This window comes from Oncorhynchus clarkii, chromosome 20 (assembly GCF_045791955.1).
Source record: "Oncorhynchus clarkii lewisi isolate Uvic-CL-2024 chromosome 20, UVic_Ocla_1.0, whole genome shotgun sequence".
NCBI lineage: Eukaryota > Metazoa > Chordata > Actinopteri > Salmoniformes > Salmonidae > Oncorhynchus > Oncorhynchus clarkii.
This window is the reverse complement of record NC_092166.1, coordinates 44,262,766-44,280,341: the sequence shown is the minus strand read 5'-3', so window position 1 is coordinate 44,280,341 and position 17,576 is coordinate 44,262,766. Positions and strand designations below refer to the sequence as shown.

Here is a 17,576-nt window from a genome sequence, read left to right as displayed (position 1 = left end):
TAGTGGCAGTCAAAAGTGCCTGAACCACCAAGACACTATTTGATTTCTTCTTGAGAGTGCAATGTTTACACAATTGTTCTGCTTAAATTACTAAAATGACCAAGTATTAACTAGAGATTGTTTGCGTGCTTAACATAACAAGCAACAGAAAAGTATGCACGCACACAAACTATTTGCTTAAATGTCTCATGCAGAAGATCTGAAAGCTTTTTACAAAGTTTAACCAGAAGTTAGTAGAATTGACTGACTATGGTCAGTGGAAGATCCCGACCTGTCCTCCTGCATGTGCAGGGTTAAACTGTCATAGACACTTGACTTCCTCTTGCAGCCCCGCGGTCTCCACGTAACACCCTGGCAAGCCCTTCTCAATTTTTTCCTTAAATAAATGTTATAAATAGTGCTGTGTTCTGTTGACTGCCGTTCCATCCTCCTCTCAAAGCCCGGAGTGAATATTTTTTGCACTGCCCTCCTCTCTCAGTCACGTCCACTCTCACTCTCCCCCTCTTTCACACCATTCACCTCTTGCCTTCCCTCTCTGAATCCTTCTGCTCTCTCTTTCTATCTCCCTGAGGCTTTCTGGAGGAATTTCTAGCTTAGAGTGCCTGTCAAGCAGTAAGAAGAAGCTCTCAAGAAAACAGAAGACAGACCAGGTGGAGAGACTGAGCAGAGTAGTGGCGTCAGTATGCCGTGTGTGAGCTTCCTGTTGGTGGGGACTTGCCTGCTGGTCCTCGGCCCGGCTGTTTGGGGCGCCCCCAGCCAGTGCCCGGCTCAGTGTCACTGCCATGGGGACCTGCAGCATGTCATCTGTGACAACGTGGGGCTGAAGAAGATCCCGCAGGTGTCCGAGGCCACCCGTCTGCTCAACCTGCAAAGGAACAACCTGGGCAGCCTGCCCACTGGCTCCTTCGCCAGCAGCAAGGGTCTCATCTCGTTGCACATGCAGCACTGCCAGCTCCATGAGATTGGCGGCCAGGCCTTCAAGGGACTCAAGAAGCTAATCTACCTCTACCTGTCCAACAACGAGATCACCAGCATCAAGCCAGGTGCCTTCGAGGACCTCACCGAGCTCACTTATCTCTACCTGGATGGCAACCGCATCAGCGACCTGCCCAAGGGAATCTTCTCACCCATGATCAACCTGTTCATCCTGCAGCTCAACGACAACAAGCTGCGTGACATCAAGCCAGGCACCTTCGCCGGAGCCAAAGACCTGCGCTGGTTGCACATGAGTGGCAATGAGATGAACTCGCTGCAGCCGGGCTCTCTGGACGACGTGGAGAACCTGGCCATCCTGCACCTGGACAGGAACAGGCTGTCCACCTATCCTGGCCTGGCCATGAGCAAGCTGAGAGTGGTGGAGGAACTGAGCCTGGCCAAGAACCCCCTGAGGAGCATCCCCGACAACGCCTTCCAGAGCTTCGGACGCTACATGGAAAAGCTGAACCTGGATGGCATGGGGCTGGAAAAGGTCAGTCTCATATTGTTTAAGGGGAGGGGGGTACTTTTATGGCTGCACAAAGAAGTTATTGAGTTGGGAAGGGTGAGAGTTTGGCAATTGAGAGTTTAAGACAGGGCTGCCCAACCCTCTTCCTGGAGATCTACTGTCCTGTAGGTTTTCAGTCCAACCCTAATTTAGCATATCTGATTCAGATAGTTACGGTCTTGTTGACAGGCAGCTAATTAGCAGAATCAGTTGTGTTAAATTAGGGTTGGACTGAAAACCTACAGATCGGTAGATCTCCAGGAAAAGGGTTGGGCAGCCCTGGTTTAAGAGTAGGGCAATGCAATAGTAGGAGGGCGTAGAAGCAGTATATGATTCTATTACTATGAGAGAGCATTGCAAGTTTAATTTCATGCAACACAGGTCTCAACGATTAGAGGCACCATGATATAAAAAGCTATATTCTTGTCCTAAAAATTCTAGCAGCCCTGCGGATTAGGGAGGCTTGTTGTTTGTTTGTTTTGGTTCTGGCTTGCCATATTTAATTTGCTTATGTACATGTACATTCTGGCTTGACACTGGCCAACTCCCCATATTCCAGTAGTCAAAAGTTGTTTCTCTTCTCCCAGTTCCGTGGTCACATACCGTAGGCCAAGGGCAGGTGGTAATGGGAGGTAGTTAAGCCGATCTCTACAATTCATCATATTTTGACTGACCTTTCAGGTTTACGAGAGTGTGGGATACGAAGACAATATTTATGCTTTGGTTGTTGTGCTTTCTCCCCATCTTTCTCATTTTATGGTAATAAAATCCTTATGATGACATCCTCCCATATGGGAAGAAAGCAGACCACACGTGGTCAGGATGAGACCAGCGGGATCTCTGTGTCTGGTTGTTGAAAAATGTTCTACTTGTGATGTGCCACTGTACTGTAGATGCCTTGCTTAAAATAGTTTTTTTTTCTGCTTCCCTGATTGCGGAATCATTAACCAGGTTTCCATCCAACCATTTGATACGGATAAAATCTGGCCCTTATGGAAGAGTGGCAAGAAGAAAGCCATTTCTTAAAGATATCCATAAAAAGTGTCGTTTAAAGTTTGCCACAAGCCACCTGGGAGACACACCAAACATGTGGAAGAAGGTGCTCTGGTCAGATGAAACCAAAATTGAACTTTTTGGCAACAATGCAAAACGTTATGTTTGGCGTAAAAGCAACACAGCTCATCACCCTGAACACACCATCCCCACTGTCAAACATGGTGGTGGCAGCATCATGGTTTGGGCCTGCTTCTCTTCAGCAGGGACAGGGAAGATGGTTAAAATTGATGGGAAGATGGATGGAGCCAAATACAGGACCATTCTGGAAGAAAACCTGATAGAGTCTGCAAAAGACCTGAGACTGGGACGGAGATTTGTCTTCCAACAAGACAATGATCCAAAACATAAAGCAAAATCTACAATGGAATGGTTCAAAAATAAACATATCCAGGTGTTAGAATGGCCAAGTCAAAGTCCAGACCTGAATCCAATCGAGAATCTGTGGAAAGAACTGAAAACTGCTGTTCACAAATGCTCTCCATCCAACCTCACTGAGCTCGAGCTGTTTTGCAAGGAGGAATGGGAAAAAATTTCAGTCTCTCGATGTGCAAAAATGATAGAGACATACCCCAAGCAACTTACAGCTGTAATCGCAGCAAAAGGTGGCGCTACAAAGTATTAACTTAAGGGGGCTGAATAATTTTGCACGCCCAATTTTTCAGTTTTTGATTTGTTAAAAAAGTTTGAAATATCCAATAAATGTCGTTCCACTTCATGATTGTGTCCCACTTGTTGTTGATTCTTCACAAAAAAATACAGTTTTCTATCTTTATGTTTGAAGCCTGAAATGTGGCAAAAGGTCGCAAAGTTCAAGGGGGCCGAATACTTTCGCAAGGCACTGTATCATTCAAAAAGCATGTTGATGAGCTACAGTAGTTAAGAATTAAAATGGGCTTATTTTATATGAATAGGTCATGCCTTTCATTAAATAACACAAAACAAATCATTCAGTCAACATTCATACTGGTTATAAACTATGGGGATATTGTCTATATGAATGTAGCTGCTACTGTATTGAAGCCATTGGGCGCAGTTTATCATAGCGCACTACACTTTATTACAGGCAATAGGTTCTGTACACATCACTATACTATACTGTATCAGAAAGTAGGCTGGCCCTCTTTAAAATCTTGTAGATCGATGCATTGCACTCTTTCTTTATAAAGCCTCCTGCATAAACGTCCGTCGTACCTTACTTCATTGTTAACTTATAGACGTACGAGATACCAGACCCGGTCTCAGGGATGGCGAACTCTGGAGATCCCTTCCATCTCTATTTTATTTTATTTTACCTTTATTTAACCAGGCAAGTCAGTTAAGAACAAATTCTTATTTTCAATGACGGCCTGGGAACAGTGGGTTAACTGCCTGTTCAGGGGCAGAACGACAGATTTGTACCTTGTCAGCTCGGGGGTTTGAACTCGCAACCTTCCGGTTACTAGTCCAACGCTCTAACCACTAGGCTACCCTCTCTATTGAGTTAGGTCGATCTGCTTGTAGTTTTTTTGCACCTTTCTCTCCAAGGCTCTCTAAAATTGGATGAATTGGTGCCTCTAGGGCAATTCAAAAGGCTGATTGAGGACCTTTTTACTGAACAATGTGTTTATTTTCTATAGTTGTGTTTTGCTTTTAGTGTATTGATGTGTATTATTAATGTGTATAGTGTATATTGATGTTTTTGATGTGTATTGATGTGTATGCAGAGTTCATCTGAGAAAGAGACTTGGTCTCAGCATGACTCCCGGTTGGGAAATAAAAACACATTAAAAAAACAGTTGATTGTGTTCTTTGATCCTGATTGCTCTGCTTGGGGTATGGTGTGGTGAAAAGAGAGCATCTTTCAAAAGTCATGGTTATTATAGTTTTGTGTTATTTCTATTCATTTTTCGATTTTTATTTGAATTCAGTTTAGTTCCAGTAAGTTTTCAGACCTGATTTGGCTAGTTTTTATATTATTTAGTTGCAGTGTTGGACAGTAAAAATATTTCTATATAGTTTTTATATTATTTAGTTGCAGTGTTGGACAGAATTCATTGACTGGGAGGCTGGGGTTTTCAAGCTACTGAATCTAGCGGGTAAATATGGCTAGGAGACGGTGATGTTACAAATAGGCCTAGCTTGTGCATCACTATCCCTTGCTAACATGGAAACAATCTGCTAGGTAGCTAACTTGATTGTTCTTACATGTACTAAGTTAAAAAGCATTGGATTGGTGTAAACATGGGCGAGAGAGTCCCCTTTCACCATATTTTTTGCACCAATCTCGGCGCTATTCCTTTTAAATCTAGGGCTCTATTCAACGCTTCAGCGTTAGAGATTCTGCGATTGAAATTTTAAGGTAATTTCCGATTGAGCTGACATACAGTATGCAGCGGTTACCGTGAATGGTGTCTCCGCTAAAAGTGGAAACATTGCCTTTAACTTTTAATCACGCTGTAAAGCTGATCTTATGTGATGTGGATTTAACAGAACCCCTAATCTATGACCTTACGTATTACTGCCCCCTCAGATGCAAGATGTGACCCCCCCCCGAAAAAAAACTAAAATGTAACATAATTCATAATGGTTTTATTTAACTTTTCTTTGGAGGCAAACATAGTTGCAGTATAGTGTTAGTTTTTCAAATGGGTTAATTATTTTCTATCAGTTTACAACATATTTTTTTCTTGATTCGTTTTGGTTTTAGTTTACTCTGCATCTGAGATTGTGTGGGTCTGGAGTTTTGCACAGTGGTAGAGCATTGGTCTTTTAGTATTGTGGTAGCTCCATTCCCATATGTAGTTGGTTGGTGGACAGTTGGTGTTGAAGATTGGATGTCCAATCTAGCTTTGTGAGGACAAGAAGTGGAGTTGGAGTGTTGAGGTCCCTGCTCTTTACATTAAGGAAATACATGGGAATGTACATCAAACATTCAAACAATCACCTAGTAGCATCATAACAAACCCCTGGTATGGACCAAACTCTTCAGCATGTACTGTAAACCCAAACACACCATCACACAGGGGTTCCCCAAGGCACATACGGATAGCCCAAGATGTCATTGACCATACAGTGAGGGGGCGGTGTTGACGCAGTGATTGATCATTCCTGAGGTTCACGTTGGTGTTTGAGGTGGGTGACTTTCTCATTACACTTAAGTGCAGTCTGAAAAGGCTTTTAAGATCTGGCTAGTTTCCATCCTTTGGGAGTCACTATTTACAAATAGAGTGATGCATAGATGTCCCCTATAATCGCTCCAGTCTATGGCAGAGAAGTTTGAACTATCATACAGACACCCCAAGGCTAATGAGTTCATGGAACAACAGCAGGCACAGTCCAGGTATCACTGGAAATTGTTTCCTATCTAGAGATAACACAGTCAACCCTTCATCTAGTAACTCATAGCGTAACAATGTAAAATGTAACGAGGTTGCACGATCGCTATCTCCCTCGGCTGACCAACCCCAATCCAGGCCTGAGTGGAGAGATGAGAAGACCTCGAGAGAGACTCCGATGAGAGCTTTTCTGCCTAATTCCCAATGAACACACTGCCCGTTATAACTCCATATACTGATGGAGGGACTACCTTGCTGCATACATTCCAAACTCAAAGTTTATTCAATACTAGAAGTGAATCTAATATTTGAGTGCACAGTATCCATGCTATAGTATGAAGACATGTCTCTGGCAGACTGTATACCTGTGAGTTAGTGAGGGGAAAGCAGCGGGAGATGTTGAGGTTTTTGGGGTGGCGGGGGACATGGTTATTTTTAAGGTGTTTTGTTTTTGCTTGGCCATATCCAAGAATGTCCCAGCCTAATTCTTACACAGGTGTTATTTTCAGCTTTGTGATTTTTTTGCCCTCAGCACGAGGATCCTGCAAACAGGTCAGTAAGGTTTAGGAGAGAGGTAAATAGAGGCAGGGTGTTCCGTGGCCCATGAAGGACAGGTATTTTTAGCTTGTACATCGCCCCTGAGTTGAATGGACAATTGGGCCCTTTGCAAGCCTTCCTGGCAGAGGAGTGTCTCCGAGAGAGAGAGCGAGAAACCTGACCATGCTGGAAGTCATCCATCTTCCATTGCCTCAAATTACCAGAAACATCCACCTTGGTGCTCGCGAACCTCTGCAGTGGAAATTTCCAAAAAGACGCCTCAATCAATAGCTTAATCTCTTATAGACATACATAACTCATCCCCCCCAAAGCAAAGTCCACCCTCCTCTCAAAGCTGCCCCCGGACCTCCTTCCTTCCTTCCCTCTCTCCTCCTGCTAGAAGGCTAAGAGCCAAACTTGACATGGTGAGCATCAGTTCATCTTGCACCTCTGTGAAGTTTTTAGCGGCCTCACAAACACATATGAAGTTTAGGAGAAGAGAGGGGTGAGACAGTCAAGTTTACATAAGCAACGCTGCAGGAACCAGTTATGAGTGGAGGCTTTCATGACAGAGTGACTCTGCTGTAGGAAGAAAAAAAAAGGATTCCCTCTACCAAACATCTCGGTCTGCCTTCTGGCAGATATTAAGGATGAGGTCTAACTGCAAGGGTAGAACAAATTCTACATCCATCTATCAGCAGGCTTGGTGTGATCTCAATGCCCTGTGAGAGTGTCTCAGTTGGTAGAGCATGGCGTTTACAATACAAGGGTTGTGTGTTCGATTCCCATGGGGGACCAGTACGAAAATGTATGCACTCACTACTGTAAGTCGCTTTGGAGAAAAGCTTCTGCTAAATGAAAGGGGAGATTTACCTGACATATTGGTTGATTTTAGGGACTTCAATAGTTGAATTCAGGGATGTCAAATGAGCCGTGGGAAGCTATTATACATGCAATAAATTACTTTTGGATTTGAAGGACAAGACTGTTCTTGGTTATGTTTTGAATATCTTGTCAAAGTCTATCTTTTCAAATTAAACTAAAAAGCCTCTTATACTGTGTCTGTATATCTGCCTCTAGTTCTTTGACGCTGCGTTCAATGGAGTGACGGCCATCAAGTCTCTGCACCTGGACAACAACAAGCTCAAGTCCCTCCCCAACAGCCTGGAGTTCACCACTATCACCAACCTCACGCTCTCCAACAACCCCTGGAGCTGCACCTGCATGCTTGCCCCTCTGCGCAAGTAAGGAGCTCATATTTAACCTGGCTAACAAGACAAACGTGGTAGCCATAATGTACCACACTTTTCCTCCAGTAATTGGAAAATGTCCTCTCCTTTTCCGAGACCCTGTGTCTAATTCTCTCTGTTTCCCCCCACTAGATGGATGGACTCTAGCCGCCAGCGCCCTGATGCGCTCTGTGCATCTCCATCCTCACAGAGAGGAAAGCAGATCAGAGACAGTTCTGCCTTCAGCAGCTGCAAAGTCAAGACAAAGAGAGCCAAGAAGGGCACGCGCCATTAAAAGAGGTAATCTGACTGTCGATGACTCTACAAATTACAAAACTAGTCCGCAAATAGGAAAGTAAACCTCAGTTAAGTGAATTTATGAGCTGAAGCTAGCAAGCTTCCCACTGGACACAAACTGGTTGAATCAACATTGTTTCAATGTAATTTGTCATCGTATTGTGTAGTGGAATTCATGTGGAAAATACATTGGATTTGAAAAAGGTCTTCAACCTAAACTGTTGTTTTGAGGGTGAAATTTCAAGCACAGGATTGTCATCATGTTAACCAAATTTCAACATAGAAAACCCTATAAAATATGTTGAATTTGTACCGTTAAAACCATGCCAGATCTTCAACGTTATATCCACTATCAGAAAAATACTATGGGCTGGGCAGCACCTCCTGGATAATTGATTTATCTACAGCTACCCTATGGTCTCCCATCCAGGGTTTTAACCAAGCACAGCCTCGGGTTTGATCCCAGGCTGTGTCACAGACGGCCATGACCGGAAGCCCCATGGGGTGGTGCACAATTGGCAAGGTGTCGTTAACGGAGGGTTTGGCCGGGGGGGATTTTCTTGGTTCATCGTGCTCTAGCGACTGCTTGTGGCGGCCGGGTGCCTGCAAGCTGAACTTGGTTGTCAGTTGGATGGTGTTTTCGCCGACACATTGGTACAGCAGGCTTCCGGGTTAAGCAAGCAGTGTGTTAAGAAGCAGCGCGGCTTGGCAGGTCATGTTTCATAGGACGTATGAGTCTCGACCTTCACCTCCTCCCTAGTCCTTGCAGTGATGAGACAAGATCGTGTCACGAAATTGGTGAGAAAAAGTCATTCCAAAGGGTAGGTTAAAACAGAGCAAATGAAATGTGACCATACTTTAACACTCAGTGCCTTGAGAAAATATTCATACCCCTTGACTTATTCCACATTTTGTTTTGTTACAGCCGGAATTCAAAATGGATTAAATCAACAACAAAAAAATCTCAGCCATCTATACTTAAAACCCCATAATGACAAAGTGAAAACAACATGTTTGTAGAAAATGTTTGCTAATTTATTGAATATGAAACGCAGAAATATCTTATTTATACAAGTATTCACACCCCCGAGTCAATACTTCGTAGAAGCATCTTTGGCAGCAATTACAGCTGTGAGTCTTTCTGGGTAAGTCTCTAAAGAGCCTTCCACACTTGGATTGTGCAACATTTGCCCATTATGTTTAAAAAAATCAAATAAATCAAGCTCTGTCAAATTGGTTGTTGATCATTGCTAGACAACCATTTTCAGGTCTTGCCATAGATTATTCAAGTAGATTTAAGTCAAAACTGTATCTCGGCCACTCAGGGACATTCACTGTCTTCTTGGTAAGCAACTCCAGAGTGGGCCTTAGGCTTTAGGTTATTGTCCTGCTAAAAGGTGAATTAATCTCCCAGTGCCTGGTGGAAGGCAGACTGAGTCAGGTTTTCCTCTAGGATTATGCATGTGCTTAGCTCCCTTCTGTTTATTTTTTATCCTGTAAAACTCCCCAGTCCTTAACAATTATAAGCATTACCCATAACATGATGCAGCCACCACTATTCTTGAAAATATGGAGAATGGTACTCCGTAATGTGTTGTGTTGGGTTTGCCCCAAACATAACACTTTGTATTCAGGACAGAAATATATTGTTTTGCCACATTTTTTGCAATATTACTGTACTTTACTTATTGCAAACAGGATTCATGTTTTGGAATGTTTTTATTCTGTACAAGCTTCCTTATTTTCAATCCGTCAATTAGGTTAGTATTGTAGAGTAACTACAATGTTGTTGAGCCATCCTCCGTTTTCTCCTATCACAGCCATTAAACTCTGTAACTGTTTTAAAGTCACCATTGTTGAAATCCCTGAGCGGTTTCCTTCCTAGGTGCCATTGGCAAACCTCCCTGTTCTTGGTGGTTGAATCTGTGCACTGCTTGACTGAGGGACTTCACAGATAATTGTATATGTGGGGTACAGAGATGAGGTAGTCATCCACGAATCATGTTAAACACTATTATTGCACACAGAGTCCATGCAACTTATAAAGCAAATGTTGACTCCTGAACTTATTTAGGCTTGCCATAACAAACGGGTTGAATACTTTGAAAAACATAATTCCATAATTGACATTATGGGGGTGTTGTGTTTAGGCCAGTGACAAAAAAAATCTACATTTAATACATTTTACATTCAGGCACTAAGACAAGACAATGTGGAAAGGTCAAGAGGTGTGAATACTTCCTGAAGGCACTGTATATCATCAATCATGCTATTTAGGCATATATATCATTTGCAACCCTAACAGCTATTGTTTAAATTCAACCCCGAATTCAACAAAAAAAGACAATACAATAGACTTACGATTTCAGGCGCTTGCTGATTTAAAATGGTATGATATTATATTTAGTGATGCTGAATTTTATTTGGTTGTCAACGCAACCAAATATCAACATTTGCAGGAGATGCATCTTCTGCTTGGAAAGTTTCATCTGTGCCACTGGACTTAGTCTGGCTTTAATTCCAGTTGGCCTACAAATGAATAATTCATATGTTGGATTCACTCCTCCATCCAACCCAAAAAAATCAAAGTTAAAGAATAGGACTAAATCAAATCAAACTTTATTCAATGTTGCACTGAGCAGAAATCACTGCCACATTCCCTGGTTGCTAAATCTCTAATAATTTGCCTAATTTCAGTTTGTGTGACAAAATAAGATAGTATAGTGTAGAGAACTATTGTACCATCTAAACCGCTGTGAAATATATTTTCCATAATCAAAAATATTGTTGTTTCAGCTGTTTGAAGCTGGTGTACAAACAAAAATTAAGAATGGGAAGCATATAAATAGCTTATATAGAACTGATCTACCGCTTTAGACTTGCTTTCAAGTTGAATGATAGATTTATAACTCATATTTCTATGTGATTTTGGTCACGTTGCCTAAAAATGTACATATTGCCACTTTAAATGCATTTAAAGTTTGATTTAGTCCTATTCTTCAATTTTATTTTGAGATGGAGACTTGAATCCAACATATCAATTATTAACTACAAACTGAAATTAAAGCCATACTAAATCAGTGGCACAGATGGAACTATCCAAGCAGAAGATAAATCTCCTTCAAATGTTGTTTGGTTGCGTTGACAACCAATACAATTCAATATCACTTTTGAAATACAATAAATAACCTATTAACTTGTCAACAAGGTAACAAATGATATGTTGGAATCACGTCTCCAACGCAACCAAAAATGAAAGTTAAAGAATAGGATTAAGCCAGTGGCTTAGATGGAACTTTCCAAGCAGTAGATACATCACCTTTAAATGTTGATATTTGGTTGTTTTGTCAACCAAACAATTCAATATTACTTTTGTAATACAGTAAATAGTATCTTACAAACTAATGTAAAATTGAACCTTAAAATGAGTCACACATCCATGGCCACATTTGAGGTTACTGTAACTATACATTTCTTCTACTGTAATCATATAAAGCATGTATGTTCAAGATAACATCACAGGTCTGTGGAGATCTTCACAATTACTGTAATAATCTGCTCAGAATCTTGACTGCCATTGATCACTTGCAATATGCACTTTCAATGTAATCTCAACTGCAATCCAGGTCATTTGGTTCTGCTATAAAACTAAGCACAATGATAACAAATGAATCTGTTGTATAAATAAACCTATCATCTGACATTGTATTACCATTTGAACTTTGCTGTGCTTTTAATGGGTTGAAAGCGCAGTGATAGACATTTGAATTGACAACTAAACCAAAAATCAGACATTGTTTTTCCTTTGGAATTTGGTTGTGCTTTTAGAAATTCAATTTACGTTTGACATGTAAATGTAAAGACATTTGAGAGTGAATGTACAGGGCATTAGGAAAGTATTCAACCCCCTTGTTCTAAAATGGATGAAATCATTTTCCCCCCTCATCAACCTACACACAATACCCCATAATGACAACGCAAAAACAGTGTTTAGACATTTTTGCAAATGTATATGTAACTGAAATATTACATTATATATAAGTATTCATACCCTTTACTCACTACTTTGTTGAAGCACCTTTGGCAGCGATTACAGCCTCGAGTCTTCTTGGGTATGACGCTACAAGCTTGGCACACCTGTATTTGGGGAGTTTCTCCCATTCTTCTCTGCAGATCCTCTCAAGCTCTGTCAGGTTGGATGGGGAGCGTCGCTTCACAGCTATTTTCAGGTCTCTCCAGAGATGTTAGATCGGGTTCATTCAAGGACATTTAGAGACTCGTCCCGAATCCACTCCTGCGTTGTCTTGGCTGTGTGCTTAGGGTCATTGTCCTGTTAGAAGGTAATAATTTGCCCCAGTCTGAGCGCTCTGGAGGAGGTTTTCCTCAAGGATCTGTCCGTACTTTGCACCGTTCATCTTTCCCTTGATCCTGAAAAGTCTCCCATTCCCTGTCGTTGAAAAACATCCCCACAGCATGATGCTGCCACCACCATGCTTCACCATAGGGATGGTGCCATGTTTCCTCCAGACATGACCCTTGGCACTTAGGCCAAAGAGTTCAATATTGGTTTCATCAGACCAGAGAATCTTGTTTCTTCTGGCAAACTCCAAGTGGGCTGCCATGTGCCTTTTCCTGAGGAGTGGCTTCCACCTGGACACTCTACCATAAAGGCCTGATTGATGGAGTGCTGCAGAGATGGTTGTCCTTTTGGAAGGTTCTCCCATCTCCAAAGAGGAACTCTGGAGCTTTGTCAGAGTGACCATCGGGTTCTTGGTCGCCTCCCTGACCAAGGCCCTTCTCCCCAATTGATAAGTTTCGCCAGGCGAGCAGCACTAGGAAGAGTCTTGGCGGTTCCAAACTTCTTCCACTTAAGAATGATGGAGGCCATTGTGTTCTTGGGGACCTTCAATGCTGCGGAAATGTTTTGGTACCCTTCACCAGATCTGTGCCTCTACACAATCCTGTCTCGGAGCTCTACGGACAATTCCTTCGACTTCATGGCTTGGTTTTTGTTCTTATAGACAGGTGTGTGCCTTTCCAAATCATGTCCAATCAATTGAATTTACTGCAGGTGGACTGTTTTTGCTTTGCCATTATGGGGTAATGTGTGTAGATTGATGAGGATTTTTTTATTTAATACATTTTAAAATAAGACTGTAACGTCACACAATGTGGAAAAAGGGAAGGGTCTGAATACTTTCCGATCTTATTGATCAATGTTTCAACCAAATATTACCCAATTATCCATACTGAAATGACGTGGTGTGCCCACCGGGTTATGAGTTTCTCAGTATCAGACCTGCGAGAGTTTAAAGTCATGAATTTACCGAAGTACATCTTGACAAAGGGTTTTGATTGTGATCCACAATTCACATTTTTGCTGGTCCCTTTCAGGCTTCAATGCTTTCCTCACAGCTTGTATTCATATGAAGGAGGGAATTTGTGTGTGTAGGACACAAAATGACTTTGGCTTGAGACAGTAGCACTTAATGTCAGGGGATGGTTTGGGACCTGCCTAGCTTGACGTTCATCTTTCCCTTTCCCTCTTCCTTCCCTCAGAACTCTCTGTCTGCTCGTCAGAGTCTGTCCCCTGCTGTTCTTTTTCCATCTTGGCCTTGGTGTCCTGTCCAGAACAGAACAGCGTGTCCCGGTCATGGCGTTGACCAGTAGGAGGGCAGACTGTTTGATTTGGCTGCTGATATTTGTCTTTCTACAGGAGACGCTGCCTGAGGGGAAAGGCCTGTCAAGGTGACGGGCTCTGTACGTGTGCAGAGAAAGAAAGAAAGAAAGCAACTCTTAACTGCTACTTCAAGAATGTCCAACTCACTGTCTGCCAAATCTCAATTTCACATGTACACACAGGAAGACAAACACATGCACACAAAAAACACAAACAGAAAACCAAAAGGCTTACACGAAGTAGAGACTCAAGAAAACACTTGTACACAAGTGGAAGAATTGTGTGGTTCAGTTAAAAGACAACATTCACACAACCCACACACACACACACACACAACATGCACACAACCTTTATCAATACAAACACACACCTTTCTTTCATCCCACTCTCTTTTCAACGGCTGAGGAATTTGTCAAGCATCCTACAACCAACATATAGACAAACAGCCATGTTGACTCTCCTCGACGCCAGCTTTACACCTTCACACGTTCAGCTTTACAACTTCACCTTTCAGGACCTTGCCGCCTACTGCCACAGCAATGGCCTACATAATTCCCCAACTATGGGTCACTCCGTTGGTCATGTCTCGCTGTCTCGCTTCTCCTGTGAGAAATTCTCTGTCAGACTGAGAAAACATCCTGAAAGGACTGTGACCATAAAACGGACGTCGACGTAGCGTCTCAAACTCTGACCAAAGGTAAACGATACATCACATCGCAGGCGGCTGAGGACTTTTTCTGAAAGGGTTTATGAGAGAACGGAGCGATGGCAGGTCAAAGTTGAGAAGGAACAGTCAGAGACGACATGAACAAAGAGAGGACTCCAGTTCTCCAGCAGTATCTTTCGTTTAACGAATGAATACATACAAAGGACAATCTCCCTAGAAATACAAAGATACTTTATTCTTACATGAATTAAGTTTTAAAGGGTTTGCAATGCATTTAAATCTGTTATCACAGGGGGAAATGGTGTACAGTTCAAAATGGATATGAGAAAAGGTGGCAGAGGTGTCATGTCTTTGACTAAAATAAGTAATATACTAAATATTTTGCCTTTTCCATCCACCCTGCTGTGGCAATGCTTCATTTGTTAGCGGACACACCCAGACACTCTGTGTTACATTTCATTTAAAGTAATTGATTGACATTGAAAAAATATATTTTTTACTGCTAAGTCAATGGATTGTCCATAAGCATCATATAAGCATAAGCATACTCTGCGAGTATCATAACTCTTAAGATTTGGCTCTTCTTTTTTATGTATATTGAACATCATAAAATGTATTTTTTTGACTTTTGGAGGTGAACAACTCACATCCAATAAACATTTAAGAAATAAAGATGTAACCTTGTCTGTCTTGATTCCATTTTCAACTACTGTGCGTTAACAGATTAAGACATTAACAGAGAGACAATATCATAGGGATAGCCAACCTTGCTCCTGGGGAGCTACAGGGTTTGCAAGCTTTTGTCCCAGCGTAACACTAATACACCCGATTCAGCTCATCAAAATCGTAATCTGTAGCTTATTAGTAGAAGCATGTGTGTTAGTGCTGGGCTAAAACAAACACATGCAGTAGAGTCGGCCAACAACCCTGCAATGATGAATCTGGAGGGACATTTGCATGTTAAAATGTCTCCCTCTAACGAAAAAATATATTAACTGCGCCCTGCAGTGACGGTCCTGAAGGGCCAGCTCACAGCTCGTTTTGAGCCTTCCCTGCTAACCAGGGACTGACTCAGGACAGGGAAACCATGTGAGTGAACGCTCTGGACAATCACGTATATCTAAATAATCAATTAACTTAAAGTAATCAATTAACTTAAGAAAAACATTACTCACTAAGAGTTCCTTAACGCCCATGGTAGAAATTACTTTCACTATTTCAGGTGGACACAGGGAACCAGCCATGATGCCTAAAATGCAGAAACAAACTAACTAACATCTAAGACTAATTATCAATTACCAAATCATCTAATTACCAAATCCTCTACCAATCATCTAATTGCTATCATCAATTCCAAGATTCCAATACCGCTCCTCTAGGACCCCCCGAGTATGCAGAATATCATCCCAATCAATCACCATCCTAACTAATGTTCAATACATTTGATTTCAAGAATATGATTAGAACAGAAACCAGTTAAACATGATCTCTTACCTCCCTCCACTGACGACAAGTCGAACTTGGCCAAGTCAGGCTGGCCCAGCATGTCGATGTACATAGTAGGATTGCCGTAGACAAAGGTATACCTGGGGGGGTGGAAGAGTGGAAAAACTTGATTGAGGCACAAAACACAACCTACACCATGGTTTACTGTCCCAGACACGCCTCAACCGTGTAGCATAGGGAATCATGCCAGCTCTATTGAAGATATTTCTATCTGAAATGTTCAAAGTGTTGTACCCTCCAGAACCTGATGCAGTTTTTTGTGGGGATTGTGCTTTGACCATCACGCAATGTAACTGATAGTGGAGAATTCATCAAAAGAAGAAAGCAGTGTGGTCATACCTGGCACTCTTGACAGATCCTGGGATAGCAGTGTCCATCTCTGGACAGCTCTATCTGAGAATGCCACAGTACTTCTGGGTCTTAAACTGGGCACATAATGGCATTGCATCCCACCTGGGTCAAAACCAGCAAAGAAGAGAATATTACATTCACCTGCTTGCATTACAACTGCATAACACTTATTATCACCAATGAACATCAACATCATTATCATCATCATAAAATGTTTCAAAAGCAATCAGCGGCCCATCCTACTTAAGCGCACCACACCCAGTACTGTTCTCATTGAACAAAATATATGACATGAAATGACTGCCAACTCAAATGACCCACCTTCCTCGAAGCAAACTGAAACTCCTGCACCTGATAGGTTGGGTTAACAGACGTCTGTCAGAGAGAACAAAACATAACCACTGAAAACATGAAAACATGAACTACCCAGGAAGAGGGTGCAAAAACAAACACTTTTCCCACATTAAGATTCCTCCTTTTACGTGCCATCAGTGTCAGTGCACACCAGTATGATGCCAGCCTTGGCTGTGGCAAACTAGAACAGGACCCACTCATGTGTTGGGTCCCCACATGCCCAGTCTGTCCCCCTCTTCAGTCCCAGGGCCAGGATGCCTGCAGCAGCCTGGTCCACCTGAGCCATAAGGGAGCACAGTCAATGCATAACTGGACACTAGAAAGTGATTCATAGATTCACAGCAGCATTGATGAAAGAGACAGGGGAATGGAAAGAGACAGTTGAGTGAAATAATACTTATAAAGCAGGGATGGGCCGCAGGCCGGCCCCCCTTTTGTAGGCTCGCAGATAAAAAATAAATAAATATACAGTACCAGTCAAACGCTTGGATACCTACTCATTCAAGGGTTTTAATTTAACTATCTTCTACATTGTAGAATAATAGTGAAGACAACAAAACTATAAAATAACACATATGGAATCATGTAGTAACCATAAAAAGTAGCCACCCTTTGCCTTAATGACATCTTTGCACACTCTTGGCATTCTCTCAACCAGCTTCATGAGGTAGTCACCTGGAATGCATTTCAATCAACAGGTGTGCCTGTTTCTTTCCTTCTTATGTGTTTGAGCCAATCAGTTGTGTTGTGAAAAGGCAAGGGTTGTATACAGAAGATTGCCCTATTTGGTAAAATACCAAGTCCATATTATGTCAAGAACAGGTCAAATAAGCAAAGAGAAATGACAGTCCATCGTTAATTTAAGACATGAAGGTCAGTCAATTTGGAAAATTTCAAGAACTTTTAAAGTTTCTTCAAGTGCAGTTGCAAAAAACATCAAGCGCTATGATGAAGCTGGCTCTCATGAGGACTGCCACAGGAAAGGAAAACCAAGAGTTACTGCAGAGGATAAGTTCATTAGAGTTATCAGCCTCAGAAATTGCAGCCCAAATAAATTCTTCACAGAGTTCAAGTACAATGAACACATCTCAACATCAACTGT

The 17,576-nt window shown here is 42.0% G+C and overlaps 1 protein-coding gene across 2 annotated transcripts; it reads left to right on the top strand.

Moving 5' to 3' along the window:
* Positions 1 to 419: 419 nt before the first annotated feature.
* Positions 420 to 14,922, top strand: LOC139377445 (chondroadherin-like). Of its 2 annotated transcripts, none has more exons than XM_071120475.1 (4): positions 420 to 1,468; positions 7,471 to 7,634; positions 7,773 to 7,919; positions 13,633 to 14,922. In XM_071120475.1, exons 1-3 carry the CDS (start codon positions 683 to 685, stop codon positions 7,912 to 7,914), a joined length of 1,092 nt encoding a protein of 363 aa, XP_070976576.1. In that variant the 5' UTR covers positions 420 to 682; the 3' UTR covers positions 7,915 to 7,919; positions 13,633 to 14,922. The 2 variants fall into 2 exon arrangements, with proteins under 2 accessions (XP_070976576.1, XP_070976577.1); XM_071120476.1 differs by having other exon boundaries at positions 446 to 1,468; positions 13,476 to 13,783.
* The last annotated feature ends 2,654 nt before the right edge of the window (positions 14,923 to 17,576 follow it).

What these genes read in the sequence shown, in the direction of transcription:
- LOC139377445 (XM_071120475.1), top strand. Translation starts at nt 683, where the DNA reads ATGCCGTGTGTGAGCTTCCTGTTGGTGGGGACTTGCCTGCTGGTCCTC. An exon ending in ATGGCATGGGGCTGGAAAAG is followed by an intron (nt 1,469 to 7,470) that starts GTCAGTCTCATA and finishes ATCTGCCTCTAG; the next exon opens with TTCTTTGACGCTGCGTTCAA. An exon ending in ATGCTTGCCCCTCTGCGCAA is followed by an intron (nt 7,635 to 7,772) that starts GTAAGGAGCTCA and finishes TCCCCCCACTAG; the next exon opens with ATGGATGGACTCTAGCCGCC.